The sequence below is a fragment of the Mobula birostris genome, chromosome 32 (genome assembly GCF_030028105.1).
Source record: "Mobula birostris isolate sMobBir1 chromosome 32, sMobBir1.hap1, whole genome shotgun sequence".
NCBI lineage: Eukaryota > Metazoa > Chordata > Chondrichthyes > Myliobatiformes > Myliobatidae > Mobula > Mobula birostris.
In genome coordinates, this window is record NC_092401.1 from 14,455,259 (window position 1) to 14,479,495 (window position 24,237).

A 24,237-nucleotide genomic window follows, 5' to 3' on the forward strand; every position below is an offset into this window, starting at 1 on the left:
TTTGATCTTTGAACTTTGAACTTTGACCATCAGCACTGTAGCTCCCTCTCAATACGGCACTGAATGCCAGATTGGATTATTGGAACCAGCCTTCAGGCAGAGGGCCACAGAGTCCTTCTCCACATTTTGAGGGGAGGTTATAATTATTGACCAACCTATTCTTCTCTCACCAAATGTCTTTCCGGGTTTCGATGTCGTACCTGAAGGGGAGCAAGGTCCCCAGAGGTCCTCACATTTGGGACTTCTCTCGCATGCTTCCTCCTCCGTTCCTGGAGAAACTGAGTGGCCGTCCTTTGTGTCTCCTGAGCTGGTGTGCGTCTGAGGGGCTCTCCAGCACTTTGACTTGGAGCTGCAGACTGAGGTGGAGTTTTCGATGGGTTTGAGGCTCCGTGAGGACTCCTCTAACTTAATTACAAGAGACGGCATTTCCTGAGCTGTGGTCTCCACTTGTCTAGTCACTGCAGAGAGAAGAAAGTAAGTCAGCAGTGGGTCCACGGGCACATCTAGATCATTGCACAGGGAGCTCTCACATTAGCATTTAGAGTTGGAGACCATTCAGCCCACTGAATGATGCTAGCTGTCAGAGCATTCCTACCAATCTTATTGATCTAATCATAGTCACGGATCCATTCAGCTCAGAAACAGATCTTTGGTCCCAACTAATCTGTGACCAACATGTCAACCTGACCTAGTCTTGTGGGTCCACGTTTGACCAATCCTCCTCTCAATCCTTCCTGTCCAAATGTTGACATTATATCCACTTCAACCAGTTCCCCTGGCAGCTCCATCCACATACATCACACACTCTTTGAAACAAAAAACAAAGGCTCCTCATTTTCCTATTAAATCTTTGCCCTCTCTTCTGGAACCTATGGCCTCTAGTTCTTGATCCCCCGGACTCTGGGAAAAAGACTGTGTGCATTTACCCTATCTGTGCCCCTCTATAAGATCACCCCCCACCCCTTCAGTCTTCTTTGTACAAAGGAACAAAATCCTGGCCTACCTAACCTCTCCCTATAATCCAGCCCAGCACCAAGATGGGAATCACCCAGAGGGCATTGGATGTTCAGAATTCCCATCCCACCAGGGTGTGGAGACTGGGATGGGAATTCCGGGATGGCTTGCTGAGTATATTTAAGACAGAGTCGGTCCTTCATCAGCATTGATGAATTGGGCTTGAGGGTCTGTTTCTGTGCCGTATCACTCCCTGATTCTAATAGCGTTTGGATATTCAGGACACTGAGGCGGATGTGGTAGGTGCAGGAAAGATGGGCTGAATGGCCTGCTGACGTATGTACACCACACGGTCAGGCGAAGGTGACATTGTTGGTTGCTCCTTACCTGAAGGGTTTGCCAGGCTGATCGCGTAATCATCTTCAACGAACCGCTGGCCCTGATAACTGTTGAACCGCTTACTCCTCACCAGAAAAGAACGAGGCATCGTGAAAGTGTCGCGCCTCAGGTCACCGCGTCCTGTGAAGGGGAACCCATCAGGTTATTGTCAGCTTGAGCCGGAAATGGGCTGGATGAAAGGGAGCACTGGATGTAGAGTGGCAAGGTAGAGGAAGCGAGGAAACAAAATGGTGTCAAGCTCTCAGCAACAGAGTGAAGCACCAAACTCTAAACACTGGGCACAAGGCATTGACCACAGGGCACAGGGCATTGACCACAGGGCACAGGGCATTGACCACAGGGCACAAGGCATTGACCACTAGATACAGGGTATTGACCATTGGGCACAGATCACTGACCACTGGACACACAGTACCAAACACAGTACAATCTCCACACCCCACCCCCACACTCCCTGCACCCTGAGCCACACCCGTGACACGACAGAGACACACATGCCATATTTAGTAGGTGATGAACCCATGCAGAGTGACCAAACTGAGAAATGAACATATTGTGTGAGAACATTAGAATTTGGACCAGGAGTCGTCCACGCTGTCCCTTCGAACTTGCACATGCGTTTAAGTCACAGGAGATCTCCAGCTTCCACACCAGGTCCCTCCATTACCCTCCTATCCCTCTATTTCCTCAATGTCCAGAAACATGTCCACCTCTGTACAGAATGGACATGACTGATCTTCCTTGGCAGTCCGGGGTAGAGAGTTCTCAAGCTCCCCCACTTTTGAGACAAGGAATATTTTTTCTTCTACCCCTTACTCTGGGAAATGCCTCCGACAGGGAAACGTTCCCTCTGCATCCATCGGTAGAGCTTTGAAACAACTTTGTATATTTCAATGCCATCTGCTTTCATCCTAATCTTCCCAAGCAACCGGCCCCACTTCACACAGTTTCTCCTCATGGACCAAATCCAAAAACCCTGGAATCAATTTGATGAACCTACACTTTGCTCCCTTTGCGGCTTAAGTGAAGTGTCTATAACTGCATGCATTGTTTCAGGTGAGGCCTCGCTAAAGCCCCGTATAACCAAAACCCTTGTGGAAAAAAGGTGACCAGACCATTTGTCTCCAGCAACTCAGTGCATGCTGGCCTTCAGTGGCCTGTGTATAAGCACACCCAGATCCCTATGGACATCAGTGTTGCCTAGTCCTCATTATTTTACTGATGATTAACTTTACTGTGATGTGCACCAGAGTGTGCGATCTCACGTTTTTCCAAGTGATCTTCGGTCCGCCTTGCTCTCATCCATTGAGTCATCTTGGCTGCGCCATCCTAGAGTCACTTGACGCCCTCCTCTGTGTTCACAGTCTCCGCTAGGTTTGCATCATTGGTCCACCGCGAAGTGTATGGCAGCAGGTCAGCGTAGTGGTTAGTATAGCACTCTACAGCACCGGCGATCAGAGTTCAATTCCCGCGGCTGTCTGTAAGGAGTTTGTACGTTCTCCTCATGTGGGTTTCCTCAGTTTCCTCTCACATTCCGAAGGTGTACATGCGAGGGTTACTAACAAACACGAGGCACAAGAAAATCTGTAGATGCTGGAAATCCAAGCAATGCACACAAAGTGCTTCTACCCTCTCCTATCTGATTCCCCCTCCTCCAGCCCAATCAACTTGCCAGCTCTTTACTTCACCCCTTGCCCCCTCTCCGTTCACCTATCACCTCCCACCTTGTACTTCTCCTGTCCCCTCACCTTCTTACTCTGACTTCTCATCTTTTTTTCCCAGGCCTGATGAAGGGTCTCAGCCCGAAATGTTGACTGTTCACTCTTTTCCACTGATGCTACCTGGCCTGCTGAGTTCCTCCAGCATTTTGTGTGCGTTGCTCGGGGTTACCAAGCTGTGGATGTGCCACGTTGGCTCCCGAAGCACAATGACACTTGTGGGCTGCCCCAGCACATTCTTGGACTGTGTAGGTTAGAAACATAGAAACATAGAAAACCTACAGCACAATACAGGCCCTTCGACCCACAGGACTGTGCCGAACATGTCCTTACCTTAGTATTTACCTAGGGTTACCCATAGCCCTCTATTTTTCTAAGCTCCATGTACTCATCCAGGAGCCTCTTAAAAGACCCTATTGTATCTGCCTTCACCACCGTTGCTGGCAGCCCATTCCACGCACTCACCACTCTCTGCGTAAAAAACTTACCCCTGACATCTCCTCTGTACCCACTTCCAAGCACCTTAAAACTATGCCCTCTCGTGTCAGCCATTTCAGCCCTGGGTTAAAGCCTCTGACTATCCACACGATCGATGCCTCTCATCATCTTGTACACCTCTTTCAGGTCACCTCTCATCCTCCATCGCTCCAAGGAGAAAAGGCCGAGTTCACTCAACCCGTTCTCATAAGGCATGCTCCCCAATCCAGGCAACATCCTTGTAGATCTCCTCTGCACCCTTTCTATGGTTTCCACATCCTTCCTGTAGTGAGGCGACCAGGACCGAGCACAGGTCGTTGGCACGAGTGACACATTTTGATGTTTCGATGCACATGTTAATCTATAATCTCTGTTGATGTTGAGTAAGTGATGAATAGCCAGATTTCCAGCACCCATCCTCACCCACGACACCCACTAGACTAGTTTGAGGACTAATTCTAAAGCTGGTGGTGTGAGTCCTGAGGTTCCTGATGGCAGTGAGAAGAGACAGCATGTAGGATTCTATGGATTTACCAAGTATGCCCACAAGGAAATGAATCTCGGGGTTGTATATGGTGACATACATATACTTTGATAATACCTTTACTTTGAACTTTGTTTTCTTGTAAATTTCTATTGTATTGTATTTCTTTTTCTTGTAAATGCCTGCAAGGAAATGAATCTTAAGATAGTATATGGTAACAAATGCCCACTTTGATAATTAATTTACTTCTAAGTTTGAATTTTTAAATTTACCTTGCGTTTTGCATATGGACCATACTGGATACGGTATTCTTACTGTATTTAATTGAATTGAATTGACTTTATTTCTTACATCCTTCACATACATGAAGAGTAAAAATCTTTACGTTCTGTCTCCATCTAAATGTGCAACGTGCAATCATAGTAATTTATAATAAATAGAGCAGTCAATGTAATATAGAGTACACTCAAGTCAGCATGAGTTCATCAATCTGATGGCCTGGTGGAAGACGCTGTCCCGGAGCCTGTTAGTCCTGGCTTTTATGCTGCGGTACCATTTCCTGGATGGTAGCAGATGGAATAGATTGTGGTTGGGATGACTTGGGTCCCCAATGATCCTTTGGGCCCTTTTTATACACCTGTCCTTGTAAATGTCCTGAATCACGGGAAGTTTACAACTACAGATGTGCTGGGCTGTCTGTACCACTCTCTGCAGAGTCCTGCAATTGAGGGAGGTACAGTTCCCATTCTGGGCACTGATGCAGCTAGTCAGCTCTCAATTGTGCCCCTGTAGAAAGTTCTTAGGATTTGGGGGCCCATAACAAACTTCCTCAACCGTCTGAGGTGAAAGAGGAGCTGTTGTGCCTTTTTCACCACACAGCTGGTGTGTATCGACCAAGTGAGGCACTCGGTGATGCTGACGAACTTGAAGCTGTTTGCCCTCTCAACCCCAGATCCATTGATATCATTGGGGGTTAGCCCGTCTCCATTCCTCCTGTAATCCACAACCAGCTCCTTTGTTTTTGCGGCATTGAGGGAGAGGTTGTTTTCTTGACACCACTGTGTCAGAGAGATGACTTCTTTCCTGTAGGCCACCTCATTATTGTTTGAGATAAGGCCAATCAATGTAGTGTCCTCGGCAAAGTTAATTAGCAGATTGGAGCTGTGGGTGGCGATACAGTCATGGGTATACAGGGAGTAAAGGAGGGGACTCAGTACACAGCCCTGAGGGGCATCTGATCTTGTTATACTGTGATCATGATACTGTGATCACCTTGTCTTGTAACTGTTCACATAATCGATGGAGATGTGCATCTTAATTGAGTACAGTGACTGTACTGTGCTCGTACAGGGAAACAGATCCCTCAGCCCATTGATTCTGTGGTGGCCACCAAACACCATTTACACCAATTCTACGTTAATTTCATTCTCTGTTTCTCCTCCCATTATCATCAGCTCTGCCCTCCCATCCAACCGCTCACCTACACACAGCTTATTGCAGCCAAGTAATCTTCCTGTGACATAGCATACAGCAAAAGCCCACGTGGCGACAAGTGGAAAACACAGGTTCCACATAGGCAGCACCAGAGGTCAGGATTGAACCAGATTCTGTGAGGCAGCGGATCTAGTAGCCCGGGCCACAGTACTGTCCTCAGAGTGGGTTGTGACTGCTTTGTGTGCTGAGAGCATGTCGCCTGATTCCCAAGCTGTATAACAACTCTGTTATCTACAGCGACTACACGAACCACTAATATTATTGTCTGAGCTGCCCCCCCTGTTAGTGGGAGAGAGAGCCTGCAGCATGTTGAAATGCTGGGCTATGGACTGCAGATCCTGGGCTATTTGAGGGCTTTGCAACTGCTTGCTTGGTGGTTGGGCACTGGCGCTTCCTGCTGGAACGCAGGGGGAGGGTTGATACTTTGCTGTCGTTTGTTCATGGGAGGGGGATTTTGTGCTTCTAACGTTTTCCTGTCTTTCATTCTTTGGGTTTTTCCCCCCTGTTTCGTGGACGTCTGTGAAGAGTAAGAATTTCAGGTCGTGTACTGTATACATTCTCTGACATTAAACGGAACCTTTGCACTTTGTATGTGATGGCCATGCTGTCAAAATGGTTGCTTGATCAGAAAGGGTGCAGGGGCCATTGGGGTGTCGCGGTACACGGAGTGGTGACCTAGTTGTTAAGTGAACAGATTCACCAGTGGCTATTCATGGTCACTTTTAAAGAGGCGGTGAAGATGCTGCGTAAAGTGAATGGGTCTGCAGGCTGATACATTCAGTTACTGAGTGTAAGGATAGCAGCTTCTGCAAAAAAATGATGATATTGTGTATAACCACCGTGCAGTTGCAACACCACCAAGGCCATTTTGCTTAAAATAACTGTGCTGAAAAAAGAAATGAAGTTGTGATCTGCACTACCTTGTACATCCGATGAAGGGTCTCAGCCAAAATGAGACCTATCGTAGATGCTGCCTGACTTGCTGAGTCCCTCTAGCATCTTGCATGCATTGCTCAAGATTTCCAGTACCTGCAGAATCCCTCCTATTTATATCTTGTATGGTGACTGCTTTGTCTGTAGGACCACTCAGACAATGACTGCAGTGGAACACTCACAATGCGCTGGAAGAACTCAGCAGGTCAGTCAGCATCAGGTTGGAGGAGCAACACCTCATATACCGTCCAGGTAGTCTCCAGCCCCTTGGTATGAACATAGAATTCTCCAACTTCTGGTAATTCCCTCCCCCTCCCTTCCTCTATCCCTATTTCACATCACCTCCCTGATAGTTCCGCCTCCTTCTACTACTGCGCATTGTTCTCCTGCCAATCACCTCCCTGCTTCCCCTCTCCCACCCCTTTATCTTTCACATTACTGTTTTTTTCAACTACCAGCATTCTTCAAACCCTCCCCAAAGTTCTTCCTTCAGTCCTGACGAAGGGTTTCGGCCTGAAACGTTGACTAATCTTTTCAACTGATGCTGACTGACCTGCTGAGTTCCTCCAGCGCATTGTGAGTGTTCCTTTGACAACAGCATCTGCAGATTATTTTGTGATTACAATGACTGCAGTGACCGCCATTATAGTGAGTACACATTGGACGGGGTGTTAGAGGGCTACGTGACAGCTTGTGGAGTGAGGATATGGAGAGGGAATGATGGCGTTGTAGGGATTGGGAGACTACAGTGAAATTTGAGATCATACACTGGGCTTCGGCAGATCAGGCAGAGGACTGAGATACGGAGGGGGCAGTGACCGACAAGGGATTGGGATTTGGAGTGGGAATCTTCAGGGTGCAGGATGAAGGAAACATAGGAAATGGTATCCTGTGTCTCTGAGTATTTATTTAGCCTAGCAGTTTGGGAAAGGGAAAGTGAACATGACAGTTGGCTGGGAAGGAAGCAACGTTGGAGAATTAAATCACAAACACAAGGGATTCTGCAGATGCTGGAAATTCAGAGCAACAGAAACAAAGTGCTGGAGGAACTCAGCAGGTCAGGCAGCATCTATGGAAATTAATAAATAGCCAATGTTACAGGGCCAGGACACTTCTTCAGCACTGGGAAGGAAGGGGGAAGATGCCCTGGTAAAAATGTGGGGGGGAGGGGAAAGAGGCTATCTTGGTGGAGCCAGGTGGGTGGGAAAGGTCAAGGGCTGGAGGAGAAAGAATCTGATAGGAGACGAGAGTGGACAATAGGAGAAAGGGGAGGCGGAGGGGATTCGGGGGGAGTGATGGGCAGGTGAGAAGAAGTGAAGGGGAGGAAATGGTGGAAAAAGTGCCTTCCTGCAGCAAGGTAGACCGGGGACCTCTCAGGCCGAGCAATAATCAGAATCAGGCCACAGGCTGCCGCAAAGCAGCTCCAAGTCTAAGGCCCATTCTGTTGAAATCCTCATACATGATGGACGCCTGATGGTAAACATCTGATGGACACTGTGATCCAGTGTGTCACACGCACAGAAGAGGCAGAAAGTGGTAAACACCAGACATTCTTCATTTGATGGAAATCTGCAGCAACACACACAACATGCTGGAGGAACTCAACAAGTCAAGCGGCTTCTGACCCCTTCCTTTCCAGTCCCAATGAAGGCTCTAGGCCTGAAACGTCAACTGTTTATTCCTACCCACTAATACTGCCACGCTTGCTGAGTTCCTCCAGCATTTTGTGCGCTTTGAGAAGCGAGGGCAACAAGTTTGCCATATGACAAGTAACAGGCCTAAGTACAAAGTGTCCGTGTTGTAGCCCTAGTGCCCCGCAAGCACTGAAACCACAATTTCCCTTCTCAAGCAACAGAACTGCATTAAGCAGGGAGGGGCTGTATATTCAGTGAGACTCACCCCCACAAAATCAGAACCAAATTAGCACAGGGCTTGACATGTTGCAATCTGACCCTGTGCATTAAGTTGACATTTCGAGCAAGTTTATCTCACACCAAGAGGTGGGAAGCTGTTGAAGATTCTGCTGTTGTCAGAGTCAACCCACCTAACACCAAAACCCAGAGCTAGAGCGCTGGGGAAAATCTTGCCGGGAAAGTGTCAGTAAGTTCACAGCCCCACATCCCTGTCAGTGTTAATGTCACAGCAGCTTCCCCGTGAGATGAACTGAGAGTTGCGAATCTCTAGATCTCGTTGGCTAATTAACACCATTCTGCCCTTGGTCTCACAGAGAAAGCCTCCCTGTTATTTTTAGGAGCCTGCTGTAGAGGGTTACAGTTGGTAAGTAACAGCAACAGTGCAAAAACATTTTTTTTAAATACCTTCCAGTTAATGTAACATCAGTTAATTAACATGGCTATAAAAGGAACAAATTAAACTGTTTAATCATTCCTGATAGAACTAACACTTCTAAGTCTTTTTCTCTGCAGCTGTTAAGCCTATCTCTTTTCCCTTTTCTCCATTTGTTTTTCCAGTCCTTAATTATGTCCAATCACTCTGTTACCCCTACAGTTGCAGTTATCAACATCCATTACCTGGAAACTCTAAAGCACCATGTCCAGACTGCGACAAACTCCTAGGCTAAATAAATACTCAGGGACGCAGGACACCCAGCCAGGTTGCAGGATACACACGTACACGGATCCCCTGACATAATCACACCTGAGTCTTAGGATACATATTTCTGGGTCTCAGGATACACACGTACTGCGCCTGGGTCCCAGGAGACACACACACACACGCCTGGCTATCTATAACCGCTACAGATCATGCCACAAACCATTTTTGAGGTGCTGCCTCTAAAAGGTGACATCCATCATTAAGGACCCCCACCACGCGGGACATCCCCTCTTCCCATTGCTACTGTCAGGAAGGAGGAAGACACACACTCAACGGTTCAGGAACAGCTTCTTCCCATCTGCTATCCGATTTCAGAATGGACATTGAACCCATGAACGCTACCTCACTACTTTTTATTTCGATTTTTGCACCTCTTATTTAATTTAACTAAATATATATATATATTTACTGTAATTCCATTTTTTCTATTATTATGTATTGCATTGTACTGCTGTTGCAAAGTTAACAAATTTTACAACATATGCTGATAATACTAAACCTGATTCTGATTCTAATACCTCTACGAAGTTATGATCTGTACTTCATATCTTAATTATTACAGCTTTATTTGAAGCAGTACCACAGGTCCCCCTTTACGGAATCATTCTAAAAGATATCCACTTCAGAGATACCCTGTCAATTGTCAGACGCTTTGGAAACTGCTGAAAAATGTAACATATGTACAAATCCTTGTCCAAGTTGGTCTCTCTGTGGTGTACTCCGGGTGGTTGGCACCATAGCCCTGGTGTGGCATCCTGTTTATTGGTGAGACCTGGCGAGAACTGGGAGACTGCGCTCTGTCTCCCAGATCTCCTGGTGGCAACCCATTTTAATTCCACTTCCCATTCCCATCCCGACATGACAGTCTGTAGTTTCCTCTACTGTCGCGATGAGGCCACACTCAGGTTGGAGGAGCAACATCTTATATTCTGTCTGGGTAGCCTCCAACTTGATGGCCTGAACACCAATTTCTTGAACTTCTGGTAACTGCCCCCTCCCCCTTCACCATTCCCCATTCCCGTTTCCCTCTCTCACCTTATCTGCTTACCTGTCCATCAGCTCCCTTGGGTGCTCCTCCCCCTTCCCCTTCTTCCGTGGTCTTCTGCCCTCTCCTGTCAGATACCCCTGTCTCCAGTCCTTTATCTCTTCCAGCAACCGACTTCCCAGCTCTCTCCTTCATCCCTCCCCCCTCACCTGGTTTCACCAATCACCTACCGCCTTGTACTTCTTCCTCCCCTCCCCCCATCGTCTTGCCGTAACCTCTCATTATTTATTCTCCAGTCCTGGTGAAGAGTCTCAGTCTGAAACGTTGACTGTTTACTCTTTTCCATTGACCTGCTGAGTTGCTCCATCGTTCGGTGTGCATTGCTTGGATTCCCAGCACCTGCAGATTTTCAAAGTTGCTGGTGAACGCAGCAGGCCAGGCAGCATCTCTAGGAGAGGTACAGTCGACCTTTCAGGCCGAGACCCTTCGTCAGGACTGTACCTCTTCCTAGAGATGCTGCCTGGCCTGCTGCGTTCACCAGCAACTTTGATGTGTGTTTGAATTTCCAGCATCTGCAGAATTCCTGTTGTTACCTGCAGATTTTGTTTGTTCTGAAAAGACTCAAGTTTTCCTGTATTAACCTCCCACTATAATTCCTTGGAAGATATTTATAATGAGATCAATAACCCAACATGGGCCTAGTGTGGGAACCTTGTCCATCCCATTCTGACTGGCAGATACTGTATTAAATTATGAGGAAGCAAGGCAGATAAAAGTAATTTTTGTAAGGGTTGCATGCTGATTGTCATCACTGTGGAAGCTGTGAGTGTGCGCTGTCACGGAAATGGAATTGGTTTATTATTGTCCCATGTACCGAGATACGGTGAAACGCCTGTCTTGCATACTGTTCATACAGATCTGACCATTTCACAGCGCATTCAGGTAAATAGTAACGGAGGGTGGCCAGAGTGAGGGTAGGACCGACCCGTGATAGAAAAGGAAATTATGTCTGGAGTCGAAGGAGGTAGGTGAGGTCCTTTATGAATACTTTGCTTCAGTATTCACCTTGCCGAAACTGAGGACAGTATAAAGCAGGTTGATACGCTGGAATAGTTTGATGTCATGAAAGAGGATAGGCTAGAAATTTTGGAAAACATCTGGAAAGATAAGTTGCTGGGCCGGACAGGATATACCCCAAGTTACTATGGAACGCGAGGGAAGAGATTGCTGTGCCTTTGGCGCTGATCTTTGCATTCTCACTGGGAACAGGAATCGTATCAGATGATTGGAGGGTCGCAAACGCCATTCCATTGTTCAAGGAAGGGAGTAGGGATAAGCCTGGGTTTTATAGACCTGTGAGTCTTACTTCAGTGGAGGGCAAAATATTGGAGAGTATCCGTGGAGATGGGATTTACGAGTAGTTGAAGAAGCCTAGTTTGATTAGGGATAGTCAGCATGGCTTTGTGATGGGTAGGTCATGCCTCATGATCCTCACTGAATTCTTCGAGGATGTGACAAAGCACATTGATAAAGCTAGAGCACTGAATGTGGTGCTTATGGATTTTAGTAAATTTGATAAGTTTTTCCCCATGATACGCTCATTCAGAAAGTCAGGAGGCATGGGATCTTGGAAGACTTGGCTGTGTGGACACAGAATTGGCTTGCCGATGGAAAACAGACGGTGGTAGCGATGGAGAGTATTCTGCCTGGAGCTCAGTGACCAATGGTGGGTCTGCTCTGTAACCCCTGCTCTTCGTGATTTTTATAAATGACTTAGATGAGGAAGTGGAAGGATGAGTTAGTAGGTTTGCAGATGACATGAAGATTGGCAGAGTTGTGGATGATTTGGAGGAACGTTGTAGGCTTCAACAGGATACAGAACTGGGCTAAGAAGTGGCAGATGGATTTCAATCCGAAAAATTAGAAGTGATCCATTTTGGAAAGTCAAATTTTGAAGGCATAATACAGACTCAATGGCAGGATTCTAGGCAGTGTGGAGGAACAGAGGGATCTTAGAGTAAACATCTATAGATCTCCCGAAGTTGCTGCACAAGTTGATAGGGTTGTTAGGAAGGTGTGTGATGTGTTGATCTTCATTAGCCACACTTGAAATATTGTGTTCAAGTCTGGTCGCCTCATTAGGAGGAAGGGTGTGGAAGCTTTAGAGAGGGCGTGGAGGAGATTTACTGGGACTAGGGCACATGTCTTATGAAGATAGGCTGAGTGAGCCAGGACTTCTCTCTTTGGAGTGAAGGAGGATGAGAGGTGATTTGTTAAAGGTGTACAGCATGATATGAGGCATAGACAGAGTACGTAGCCAGAGGCCTTTTACCAGGGTGGACGTAGCTAATACAAGGGGATGTAATTTTAAAGTGATTGAAGTATGGGGGGGGCGTAGTTTCAGAGGTAGATTCTTTACATAGTGGTGTGGGTGTGTGGAACACAATTCCAGGGAAGATAGTAGGGGCAGATACATTCAGAGTATTTGAGGAACTCTTTGATAGGCATGTGCTTGATAGAAAAATGGAGGGCTATATAGAGGAAAGAGTTAGATTGGTCTAAGAGAAGGTTAAAATGTTGGCACAACATTGAGGTCCTGGGGTCCTGTACTATGCTCTAATGTTCCATGTTCTAATGCAGAATGACGTGTAACAGCTGTAGAGATAGTGCAGTGCAGGTTAACAACAAAGTGCGAGATCATAATGAGGTTGATTGTGAGGTCGAGAGACCATCCAGAGACCTCAGATAGTCTGAATACATAACCGCTCTTCCCTCCCCATCATCCTCCACACACGTGCCAAGTGCCAAGGGCCATGTGCCCAGCCCGTTTCTGTACACTCCGCTCACACATGGTTCCACGGCCAAACACCCGAGAACACACATCGTTCAGTTTGTGAGTGACAGGGGAATAGCGGCGGCTCATCACCCAGCAACAATGAGACGGCCTACATAGAGGTGGTGGAAGAGCTCGAGGCCTGGCGCCAGGCGAATAACCTCTTCCTCACTGTCAACCCGATAAAGGGGATGGTTATTGACGTTAGGAGAACTTACCTCCCCTTTACATCAACTGCACAGCAGTGGAAACTGAGGAGCTTCAAACTCCTGGGAGTGCACATATTGCACGTTCCTCATGGTCCCAAAGCACATTCGACACAATGAGGAAAGCTCACCAATGTCTCTTCTTTCCGATGAGGGTGAAGGGAGATGGACTATGCACATCTATGCTCACATACTTTTACAGACGCACTGTAGTGAGTATCCTAGCGTACGGCATCACTGAATGGTACAGAGACCTCACTATGATGGACTGGAGAACTCTAGAATGGGTAGTCAGAACTGTCCAAAGTACCACCAGCAACAGCCTATGTGCCATCAAAGACATATAAACAGAGAGGTGTCGGACAAGGGTCAGCAACATGAAGGATCTCACCCACTCTGCTCACGGATTGTTTGTCCCACTCCCATCAGGGAGGAGGCTATGTAGCATCCACGCCAGCACCACGAGACCGAAACAGTTACTCTCCCCGAGCAGTAAGGCTAAACAACACCTCCACCCACTAACCCACCCCTCCACATTCCCAACCACCACTGCTTTATCATTTCCTGTCAGAGTCACCTTATGTACAGACACACCTGCGCCTAGCGTCACTTTATGCACGTACGATCAATCTATGAATATAAGCTACATAATGTATTTATATTTATTGTGATTTTTAAAAAAAACATTGTGGTCCTTATCTTATTACATTTTTTTTGTGTTCACTCGATCCAGAGTAACAATTATTTCATTCACCTTTACACTTCTGTGCTGGAAATGAAGTTAAACAATGTTGAATCTTATTGTACTTGCCTTTTCGGGCTTTTGCATCCTCTGCCCAATGGAAGCGGGGAAAAGGTGAAACGTTCTGGATGGGCGGGGTTTTGATTATGTTGGGTGTTTTACTGAGGTACCAGCAGCCACCTTAGCTGGTGGCTCTCTACACATGGACCTGAGAGCATGAAGCTTGGGAATCTTGCAGAAAATGAACCATTTTGTGCAGTTACTGCAGCCAAAATGATGTGCGGTCACTGAGCTGTGTCGCCGACAGTGACTGTGCTGTGCTGACTGATGGGGAGACGCACAGAACTGCAGATGCTGGAACGTGGGGCGACAAACGATCTGCTGGAGCAACCCAGTGGGCCAGGCTGCATCATCTGTGGGCGTGGGAGGGCGGAGAAGCAACTGTTGATGCTTCAGGGAAAATCAGACCCCAGGCCCCCATTCGGGGTTTGGATCTGAAGTGTCGACAACTGCTTTCCTCCCACAGGAGCTGTTTGACCTTCTATTCGAACCAGGGGCAGGTGTCAGTTACCAGGCGCTCATCACGGTCACAGCTGCTTGTCCACCTCAGTGATATTTTCCTGCTATTTCCCCTTTTCCCTTGGTTCCCTTCATCTCCACAAACGTGTGCCTCACTGCTTTAAGTGAAGTCAATGGCTGAGCCTGCAAAGAGACAGGGAGCACTCCAGCGATTCAGCGTTTGTGAAGAAATTCTTTACCTTAATTCTAAACCCTTTCGTACAAAAAGATGACTTCTGCCTCAGTCAGTCCAGACACGGTCAAGTCCACCATGAAAACCAGCCACCCCTCCTTAACTCCATTTACACACCCCACTGCCTTGGGAAAGCGGAAGACATAATCAAGAACTGCTCCCACTCCCGGTCATTCTCTCTTCACCCTTGAGCTTTCCCACTCTGTCACCATGAATGAGACCCTTCGCTTTTCCGCTTCACTTTCCGAGTGGGTGAGCCCACATTCCCCGCCCTCTTTTCCATCTGCCATATTCTCATTTTACTTTCCCCTGTCTCCCTGAAGCCCCTTCACATCTACCCCAACACACACTCGCAATCCCACCTCAGTCTGGGGCTCTTCAAAGTCTGCAAGTCTTAAATAATACTGACCCAACCCAGAAGTGACATCTACAGGCCCCAAGAAAGATTGACACAAAACCTCAGTATCATTATTGCCGTGTACGTTCAGCTAAGTGGAAAGGGAACATACTGAGGTCTTGTGTCAATGCAGATGATTGGGGAACTGAGCAGTAATTTGAAGCATTGAGCCAACAATCTGCAAAACAAGAGATTCTGCAGATGGTGGAAATCCAGAACAACAACACAAAAAGCTGGAGGAACTCTGCAAGTCAGGCAGCATCAACGGAGAGAAATAAACAGTCGATATTTTAGGGCAAGACCTTGACTGGAGAAGGGTCTCAGCCCACAACACTGACTGTTTATTCCTCTCCATAGATGCTGCCTGACCTGCTGAGTTCCTCCAGCATTTTGTGTGCGTTAATCAGGAATCAAGCAGTGTGCTCATCTGAACCCTAGGGGGGGATGGAGAGCCAGTTCTGTTGTAGAGTGAAAGGACTATCTTCTGATGAACAAACTATTCCTGCAGATAATCAGTATTTATACGAAAAAAAAGCCTCTTTGAACAGCTTATAATGGCAAAAACTGTCAGTACAGCATTGTCTCAAGACAGTGTCTCACTGAGAGTCAATGCCAGTGTCTTGCCTTCCAGAATCAGAATCAGTTTTAATATCACCGGCATCTGTCGTGAAATTTGTTGACTTTGCGGTAGCAACACAATGCATACTGAACAATAGAAAAAAAACATGAATTACAGTAAGTGCGTATATATAATAGTTAAATTAAATAATACAGTAGTGGAAAAATGGAAATAAAAAGTAGCGAGGCAGTGTTCACGGGTTCAATGTCCATTCAGGAATTGGATGGCAGAGGGGAAGAAGCCGTTCCTGAATCGTTGAGCGTCTGCCTTCAGGCTTCAGTGAGGGTCAACACCAGTGTCCCACCTCTCAGTGAGGGACAGCTCTGAACTCTGCTCTAGTGAGAATCATTACCCTTTTTCTGTGTCCATGATGATGTTAGCCATTAAAGAGCATGTGGTAAATGTGCAATGTTGTAACTGGTACATATAATGCCAGCATAGCTGCATGCACCAAGGAACTCTGATATATATATATGCTTTGGGGCTGTAGGCTGTCCTGGTGCTGTATTTGACCAGGTTATGGTTGCATTGTTTAATAGGAAACATGAGTTGCATTGATTTCCCTTTAAGTCAGCAAACTAGCTTATGGGTACAATGAATGTAGGGAGAAGTGTACCAATTGCACTGCAGTTTCTGAATGTATTTCTAAAAATTATGTATGTCTTTTTAAACAAGAGTGAGTTGGTACTCATGAACATCACTGTCCGTTACCATATCAGTTTGAGTATGGACTTCAGAAAGGGTGAGAAGAGGGAACACCCGCCAGTCCTCATAGCGGGATCAGAAGTGGAAAGAGCGAGCAGTTTCAAGTTCCTGGGCGTGAACATCTCTGAGGATCTAACCTGGACCCAACATATCGATGCAGCGACAAAGAAGGCGCGACAGCGGCTATATTTCATGAGGAGTTTGAGGAGACTTGGTATGTCACCTAAAACACTCGCAAATTTCTACAGGTGTACTGCGGAGAGCATTCTAACTGGCCGTGTCACCCTCTGGCATGGAGACTGGCGGGGCTACTCCACAAGATTGAAGTAAGCTGCAGAGAGTTGTAAACAGTCAGCTCCATTCCGGACACTAGCCTCTATAGTATCCAGGACATCGTCAAGGAGTGATGTCTCAAAAAGCGCGGTCCATCATTAAGGACCCCAATCATCCAGGCCTTGCCTTGTTCTCATTGCTACCATCAGGAAGGAGGTACAGGACTCTGAAGGCACATACTCAATGATTCAGGAACGGCTCCTTCCCCTCCACCATCTGATTTCTGAATGGACAATGAACCCATGAACATTACCTCACTACTTTTTTATTTCCATTTTTGCACTACTAATTTAATTTAGCTGTATATGTATTTACTGTAATTCATGTTTTCTCTATATTATTACGTATTGCATTGTACTGCTGCTGTAAAGTCTACAAATTGCACGACGTACGCTGGTGATATTAAACCTGGTTCTGATTCTGACTCATTGCCAGAGTTCTTCCCCCAGAGTCATTGTTCCAGTGTTGTAAGCCCCAGTGAAAGTGAGTGTCTGCGACTCCGTTGGTCTCTGCTCGTGCACTGATCTCTTACAAGGCAGTGCCTGTGTGCCGTATCCAGTGGGGGGGTACACCACTTTCCATTTGGGACCAGTGCCTCTGTACTGTTTCCAGTGCGAGTCAGTACACGTGCACAGTATTCATGTGGGTAAACCATACTCTCATGATCCCCTCATAAACAAGGACAGTGACATGAGCTTCACTGCACAATGCATACAACAAAAGGTGGAGAGCAGCTCCTACCACTGGGGAAAGTGTTTACCCACCCCACCAAACTCCAGTGGGCTGGTGGGGAATTGTAATCGCGCTCTGGGCTGATTTCTGTTCCCATTCTGCTGCCACTAGGCTGTGATCCTCACCAGCGTGTCCACCACCGGTCCGGGCACCGGGGAGACTCAGATCGAACGAGGCTGTGTCTGTGCTCCCACCGTCTCCGCAGCTGTGCCCACCGCAGGTCTGCAGCCCAGCTCCCTCTTGCTTCACCAACAGCGTGGACAGGGAACTAACTGTTCACTCTCTGTTATATCCACCCTGGATCCCAGAGCACCTTGCCCCCAGAAAGAGACGCAGAAGCCAAACTCCAACATTGTTGACTCCTTCGCCAAAGACCAAGACTTGAAATGAGTGCCCAAAAGGCAAAAGGTTCTTTCCTCCCCTTCCTCACAACAGGAGCCCAAAGGTCGATTTCTGCACCACTCGTGGAGTTTAGAAGAATGAGTGGGAGATCTAAGTGAAAGATACCAAATATTGAACGTCTAGATAGAGTGGAAGTACAGCAGACATTTCTAATTATGGGAGTGTCTAGGAGCAGAGAGCACAGTCTCAGAATTGGACATTCCTCTAGAACACTGATGGGGAAGAATTTGTTTAGCCAGTGTCAAATCCATTGCCACAGATGCCTGTGGATCCCAAGTCATTGGGTATATTTAAAGTGGAGGGTGATAGGCTCTTGCTTAGTCATGGCAGCAAAGATTATGGGGTTGATAGGAAAATTAAATCCTAAATGGCAGAGACTTGATGGGCCAAATGGCCTAATTCTCATCCTATATCTTATGGTTTTATGGTCTTCCTGTCACCCCCAGAACCCATGAACTTCTTTCCATTCCTCAGGAGCTACCCTCAGCAAAACCAAAACCTTTCACAAACACAAGAAAATCTGCAGATGCTGGAAATCCACGCAACACACACAAAATGCTGGAGGAACTCAGCAGGTCAGGCAGCATCTATGGAAAAGAGCAATGTGTTGATGTTTCGGGCCGAGACCCTTCTTCATTTCTGACAAAAACCCGTCATTTGCCTTCCCTGCACCACACAGCCACCTGCTGGAGACGACTGAGTTCAAACACTAAGACCTCAAACTTAATGACAGACTCACGGTAGTGGAGGTCCCTGGTGAGCATTTCGAGACACTGGAGAAAAATGACCGAGATGAACTGCCCTGCACGCAGACCCAAATCCCGTGAATGGACCACCTTGTCAGTGTGCGCAGGAGAGCAGTCTATGCCAGTCTCTGTCACTGTGGGGAGTTTCCCACGGCTTCTTCTCCTCGGGAAACATGTAACGTCCTGACTTGCCAAGGAGAGTTTAGTGTGAGTCTGTGACTGTGTACAAAGTCAAAGTCAAAGTCGAGTTTATTTTGAAATGCACGCATACGCACAGGTGTAATGAAAAACATACGTGCACCAGCAAGCGTCCCAGAGAGAATTAATAACAGTGTACAGTGTTCTAGAGAGAGTCAATCCTTCAGTAAATGTCAGAGTCTACACACCATGTCTGTGGGCAGTCAGTGACTGTGCACTGTGCCCCAGTGACGGCCAGTGTTCGTGTATGTGTCCCAGTGAGAGACAATCCTCTAGTGAATTGTGAGAATCCACATACCATGCCCCTTTGAGGATCAGTGACTACGCGCTGTGTCCCCGTGAGGGTTAGTGTCTATGCATCGCGTTCCAGTGTGAGCCTCTGTCTTTGCGCCGTGCCTGTTCTCGCCTCTAGCCTGATCACCGAACGAGCAGGCTGAGCCAGAGCAGACCATAAATAACGCAGCCTGTCGCATGTACACCAGTTCTCAGAAATACCTCAGACGCCAAACAAATTTTCGCGTGTACGTCTACTTACAGTGAAAGTGAACACCGTTCATCCTGGGTGAGGGAGGGAGTCCAGTTGGAATATAACGGGCGTTGTTGAGCAGCCTGAGCTGAGCTCTGTGCATTGGCCGCCGAGCAGGGAGAGGGGAAGACTGTTGCTCCCAGCGCCGGCCCTCTCTGAAACCACAGTTTCCCTTCTCAGTCAGTCACAGTGGGCCAACGCCGAGCAGAGGAGGGGCTGTTTCTATAGTGAGACTCACGCTCAGAAAATCAGAACCAAATTAGCACAGGCCTCAACACTTTGCGACTATGGCCTTATGCGCTAAGTTGACATTTTGAGTAAGTTTTTCTCAGACCAGGAGGTGGGAAGCTGTTGCAGGTTTTGGCATCATGAGTCAGCTGACCTAACACTGAAACCCAGAGTGAACGTGCTGGGGAAAATCTTGCTGGGAAAAAGTCATGCTCCACACCCCTGTTAGTGTTAAAGTCTCTGCAGCTTCCAGTGAGACATTCTGAGAGCTGTGAATCTCTAGATCTTTCTGGCTGATTAACCTTAGTTTCACAGATTGAACACTGAAGGCAATCTCCCTATTATTTCTGAGTTCACGTTAAATTCACTGCACGAGGTTGTGGCTTGATGTTAGCAGAGCAAATACATTTCTTTAACCAGCTTAGTATTAATGCAACATCATTTATTAGTGTGGCCCTGTAACAAGTTAAACTTTTGAGTCATTCCTGCTAGATGTGTTAAATTTAATCTCAGTCTATAATCTCTTTTAGTTTTTTACCTGCTGGTACATTCCCTGCCACCCTCAAGGCGCACAGTTATCAGCAGCTACTCTCTGCAGGTTGTAGAATACATTGTAGAGGACTGGGGCAATTACATTAGAGACATCGGACACCCATCTTGACCCAGGACCCAGGACCAGGAGTTGGGAGGGGTGAGGTGTAGTTTCGCTGCCATCACTTCAGGCTATTGTGATTTATTCCACTTGAGAAGTGACCACTCTGTCTTCCTATACTCTCCATCGGCATCGACTTTTCCCCACATTTCTCTGATCTTCTGGCAGAAGGTCAGACAGAAACGTGGGGAAACGCTGAGCAGGGTAAAGAGTTTAGAGAGCAAATAAATTTGAGAAAATGCTAACAGTCCTAGAGCAGGCACTTGATCAGAATTATGTAGATAAGAGTTAATGAGGAGGCTGGCAGAGAATTTGATTAGATGTTCGAGGCAGATAGAGTGGATTAGAGGTTGGAGAGTGAAAGTAAGGAATTGATCAGGAGAACAGAGGGAGAATAGGGAATTGTGTTTGGAAATTTGGACAGATTGTAGAGAGTTGCTAGAAAAGAGAATGAAAATAAGTCAGTGATACCAGCGGGAAATTGATGAGGTCTTCGAGATGGGGTTTTGGGATTTGCTGAGGACATTGATCAAAGAAGGTGGGAAGCTGGATACAGGGGTAAGGAACTGGCAAGATCAGTAAAAGAGTGCTGCAGGCACAAAATTTGGTAACAAAGAAAATGTTCAGAACCTGCAGATGGCTGGTCTCTGCTGACACCATTTCCTGTTGACTTGTATTCAGTTAGAAACCAATCCGCTTTGACTCACTGTTGGTAGCTTCTCCAGCTCTGGAGGTACCACAGCTTGACTCTATCATCACAGACTCCTGTGTCTGACACTTTCCAGCCTATGATCTGTTTTTTGTGAGGGAGGGAAACAGCACAGTGACAGACAAAGCAGCCCCCACGTCTGGATCGAGCTGCTACAAGGTGATGTTGTCTGGTTACCACTGCGTCTTCGTAAACTCTCCACATCAGACGAGGGACAAAACACAATGGTTTTAGCTTAGACTGTGTCAAAATCAATGTCAAAATCAAAGTAAATTTATTAACCAAATATGTATTTGTCACCGCGTACTACCTTGAGATTCATTCTCTTGAACGCGTTTACAAGAAGATAAAGAAATACGATAGAATTTATGAAAAGCTTTCCATACAGTTTAACATGAGGCTAAGAGATTGGTGTAGGAGGGAGGGTATCAAATTTTTGGGTCACTGGGCTCTCTTCAAGGGAAGGTGGGGCATGTACAGAGGTCATGGTTTGTTACTGGACTGGAGGGGGACTAATAACCTAGGGGAAATATTCGCTGGTGCTGCATGGGTTTGGGAGGAGGAGGTGGGGTTTAAACTAAACTTGCTGGGGGATGGGAACCAGAGTGCCAGAACAAGTGAGACTTGGTGGCAGGAGGAGCAGGACTTGCAGCTCGATATTCTGAGGTTCCGCTGTTTTGGACGTGACAGAGCGGGAGGATTTAAAGGGCAGGGGTGGCATTACTAGACGGGGAACATGTCACAGCAGTGCTCAGTCTGGACATGTTGAAGAACTCATCTAGCGAGGCTTTATGGTTGGAACTGAGGAATAAGAATGGTATGACTACGTTAAGGAGCTATATTTATAGAGCAACCAAACGTCTGTGAGATTTTAGAAGATCTGATTTGTAGAGAAATCGCAGACTGTTGTAAGAAATATAAGACCGTTGTAGGTGATTTTAACTTTCCACATTTGACTGGAACACCCATACGAGATGGGATAGAGTTTGACTAATGTGTTCAGGAAAGTTTCCTTAGTCAGTCCATAGAAGTCCCAATGAGATAGCATGCAATACTGGATCTCCTTTTAGGGAATTAGACAGGGCAGGAGACTGAAGTTTGCGTAGGGAGATATTTTGCATCTAATGATCATGATTCCATTAGTTTCAAAGTAATTATGCAAAAAGACAGGTCTGGTCCATGGGTTGAGATTCTAAATTTGAGAAAGGCCAGTTCTTATGGTATCAGAAAGCATCTGGCAAGTGTGGATTGGGAATGGCTTTTTCAGGTAAAGGTGTACTTGGGAAGGCAAGGGCTTCAAAAGTGAAATTTTGAGAGTACAGATCTTGTATATGCCTGTCAGAATAAAAAGAAAAGATAATAGCCTCTGGTTAAGAAAAGAATATAGGAGATGCATAGCAGATATAGACAGGTATGAACAAAAGAATTTTTATGGAATATAAAAAATGCAAGAGAACACGTAAGAAATCAGGAGGGCTAAAAGGAGGCATGAGGTTGCTCTAGCAGACAAGGTGAAGGAGAATCCTAAGGGATTCTACAGATATATTAAGAGCAAAAGGATTGCAAGGGACATAATCGATCCTCTGGATAATCAGAATGGTGCTCTATGCATGGAGCCGAAAGAGGTAGGGGAGATCCTAAATGGATTTTTTGCATCTTTATTTACTCGGGAAAAGCAGCAGCGAGATCATGAACCCTATACAGATTACAGTGAAGGAGGTGTTTGGCGTCTTGAGGCAAATTAGGGTGGATAAATCCCTAGGGCCTGTAAAGACATTCCCTCGGACCTTGTGGGAGGCAAGTGCAGAAATTGCAGGGGCCCTGGCACAGATTTTAAATTGTCCTTGTCGACAGGTGAGGTACCAGAGGATTGGAAGATAGCTAATGTTGTTCCGTTGTTTAAGAAAAGCTCCAAATATAAGCCAGGAAATTATAGGTCAGTGAGCCTGACATCAGTAGTGGAAAACTTACTGGGAGGTACTCTAAGGGACCGGATATATGAGTATCTGTATAGACAGGGACTGATTAAGGATAGTCAGCGTGACTTCGTGCGTAGTAGGTCATGTCTAACCAACCTTACAGAATTTTTCAAGGAAGTTACTGACAAAGTTGATAAAGGCAAGGCATTGGAAGTTGTCTGCATGGATCTTAGCAATACATTTGATGAGGTTCTGCATGGGAGATTGGTCAGGAAGGTTCAGTCACTCAGCATTCAAGGTGAGACGGTAAATTGGATTAGACATTGGGTTTGTGGGAGAAACCAGATTGTGGTAGTAGATGGTTGCCTCTCTGACTGGAGGCCAGTGACTCGTGGAGTGCCACAGGGATCTGTGCTGGGTCCATTGTTGTCTGCCATCTATATCAATGAATCGGATGATAATGTGGTTAACTGGATCAGCAAATTTGTGGCTGACCCCAAGACTGGGGCAAGTAAGACTATCAGAGTCCGCAACAGAATCTGCACCAACTGGAAAAATGAGCAGAAAATGGCAGACGGAACTCAATGCAGACAGGTATGAGGTGCTGCATTTTGGTTGGACCAACCAGGATAGGTCTTACACAGTGAATAGTAGGGCACTGAGGAGTGTGGTGGAACAAAGGGATCTTGGAATAGAAATCCATAATTCGTTGAAAGTTGCGTCACATGTAGATAGGGTCATAAAGAAAGCTTTTAGTACACTGGCATTCATAGATCAATGTATTGAATACAGGAGATGGGATGTTATGTTGAAGTTGTATAAGACATTGGTGAGGCTTAATTAGGAGTATTGTGTGTAGTTTTGATCACCTACTTCCAAGAAAAATGTAAACAAGGTTGAAAGAGTACAGAGAAAACTTACGTTTGTACATGGATGTTGCCAGGTCTGGAGAACCTGAGTTATAAGGAAAGATTGAACACGTTAGCACTGTATTGTACTCTTTAGAATGTAGAAGATTGAGAGGAGATTTGTCAGAGGTTTACAAAATTATGAGGGGTATAGATAGGGTAAATGCAAGCATGCTTTTTCCATTAAGGTTGTGTGGTTTACAATTAGGGTTCATGGGTTAAGAGTGAAAGGTGAAATGTTTAAGCGGAATATAAGACCATAAGATAGAGAAGCAGAATTAGGCCATTTGGCCCATTGAGTCTGCTCCAATATTTCATCATGGCCGATCCAATTTTCCTCTCAGCCCCAATCTCTTGCCTTCTCCCCATATCCCTTCAAGTATCTATCAACCTCCACCTTAAGTATACGTAAAGACTTGGTCTGCACAGTTGCCTGTAGTAAATAATTCAACAGATTCACCAAATCTCTGGCTAAAGAAATTCTTCCTCATCCCCGTGCTAAAAGGACAGCCCTCTATTCTGAGGCTGCATACTCTGGCCTTAAAGTCTCCTGTCATAGGAAACATCCCCT

The 24,237-nt window shown here is 46.3% G+C and overlaps 1 protein-coding gene across 2 annotated transcripts in view; it reads right to left on the reverse strand.

Annotated features, from left to right (window-relative positions):
- Positions 1 to 19,379, reverse strand: part of LOC140191249 (zinc finger protein Gfi-1-like) — a 32,793-nt gene extending 13,414 nt beyond the window's left edge. Inside the window, exons 1-3 of one of the 2 annotated variants that reach the window (XM_072248483.1) lie at positions 19,260 to 19,379; positions 1,342 to 1,473; positions 201 to 458 (exon numbers count right to left, since the gene is read on the reverse strand). In XM_072248483.1, coding sequence (XP_072104584.1) covers positions 201 to 458; positions 1,342 to 1,441 — 358 coding nt within the window. In that variant the 5' untranslated portion in view covers positions 1,442 to 1,473; positions 19,260 to 19,379. The remainder of the gene's footprint in view (positions 1 to 200; positions 459 to 1,341; positions 1,474 to 19,259) is intronic. The other variant, XM_072248484.1, reaches the window with a different exon arrangement.
- Positions 19,380 to 24,237: the final 4,858 nt, after the last annotated feature.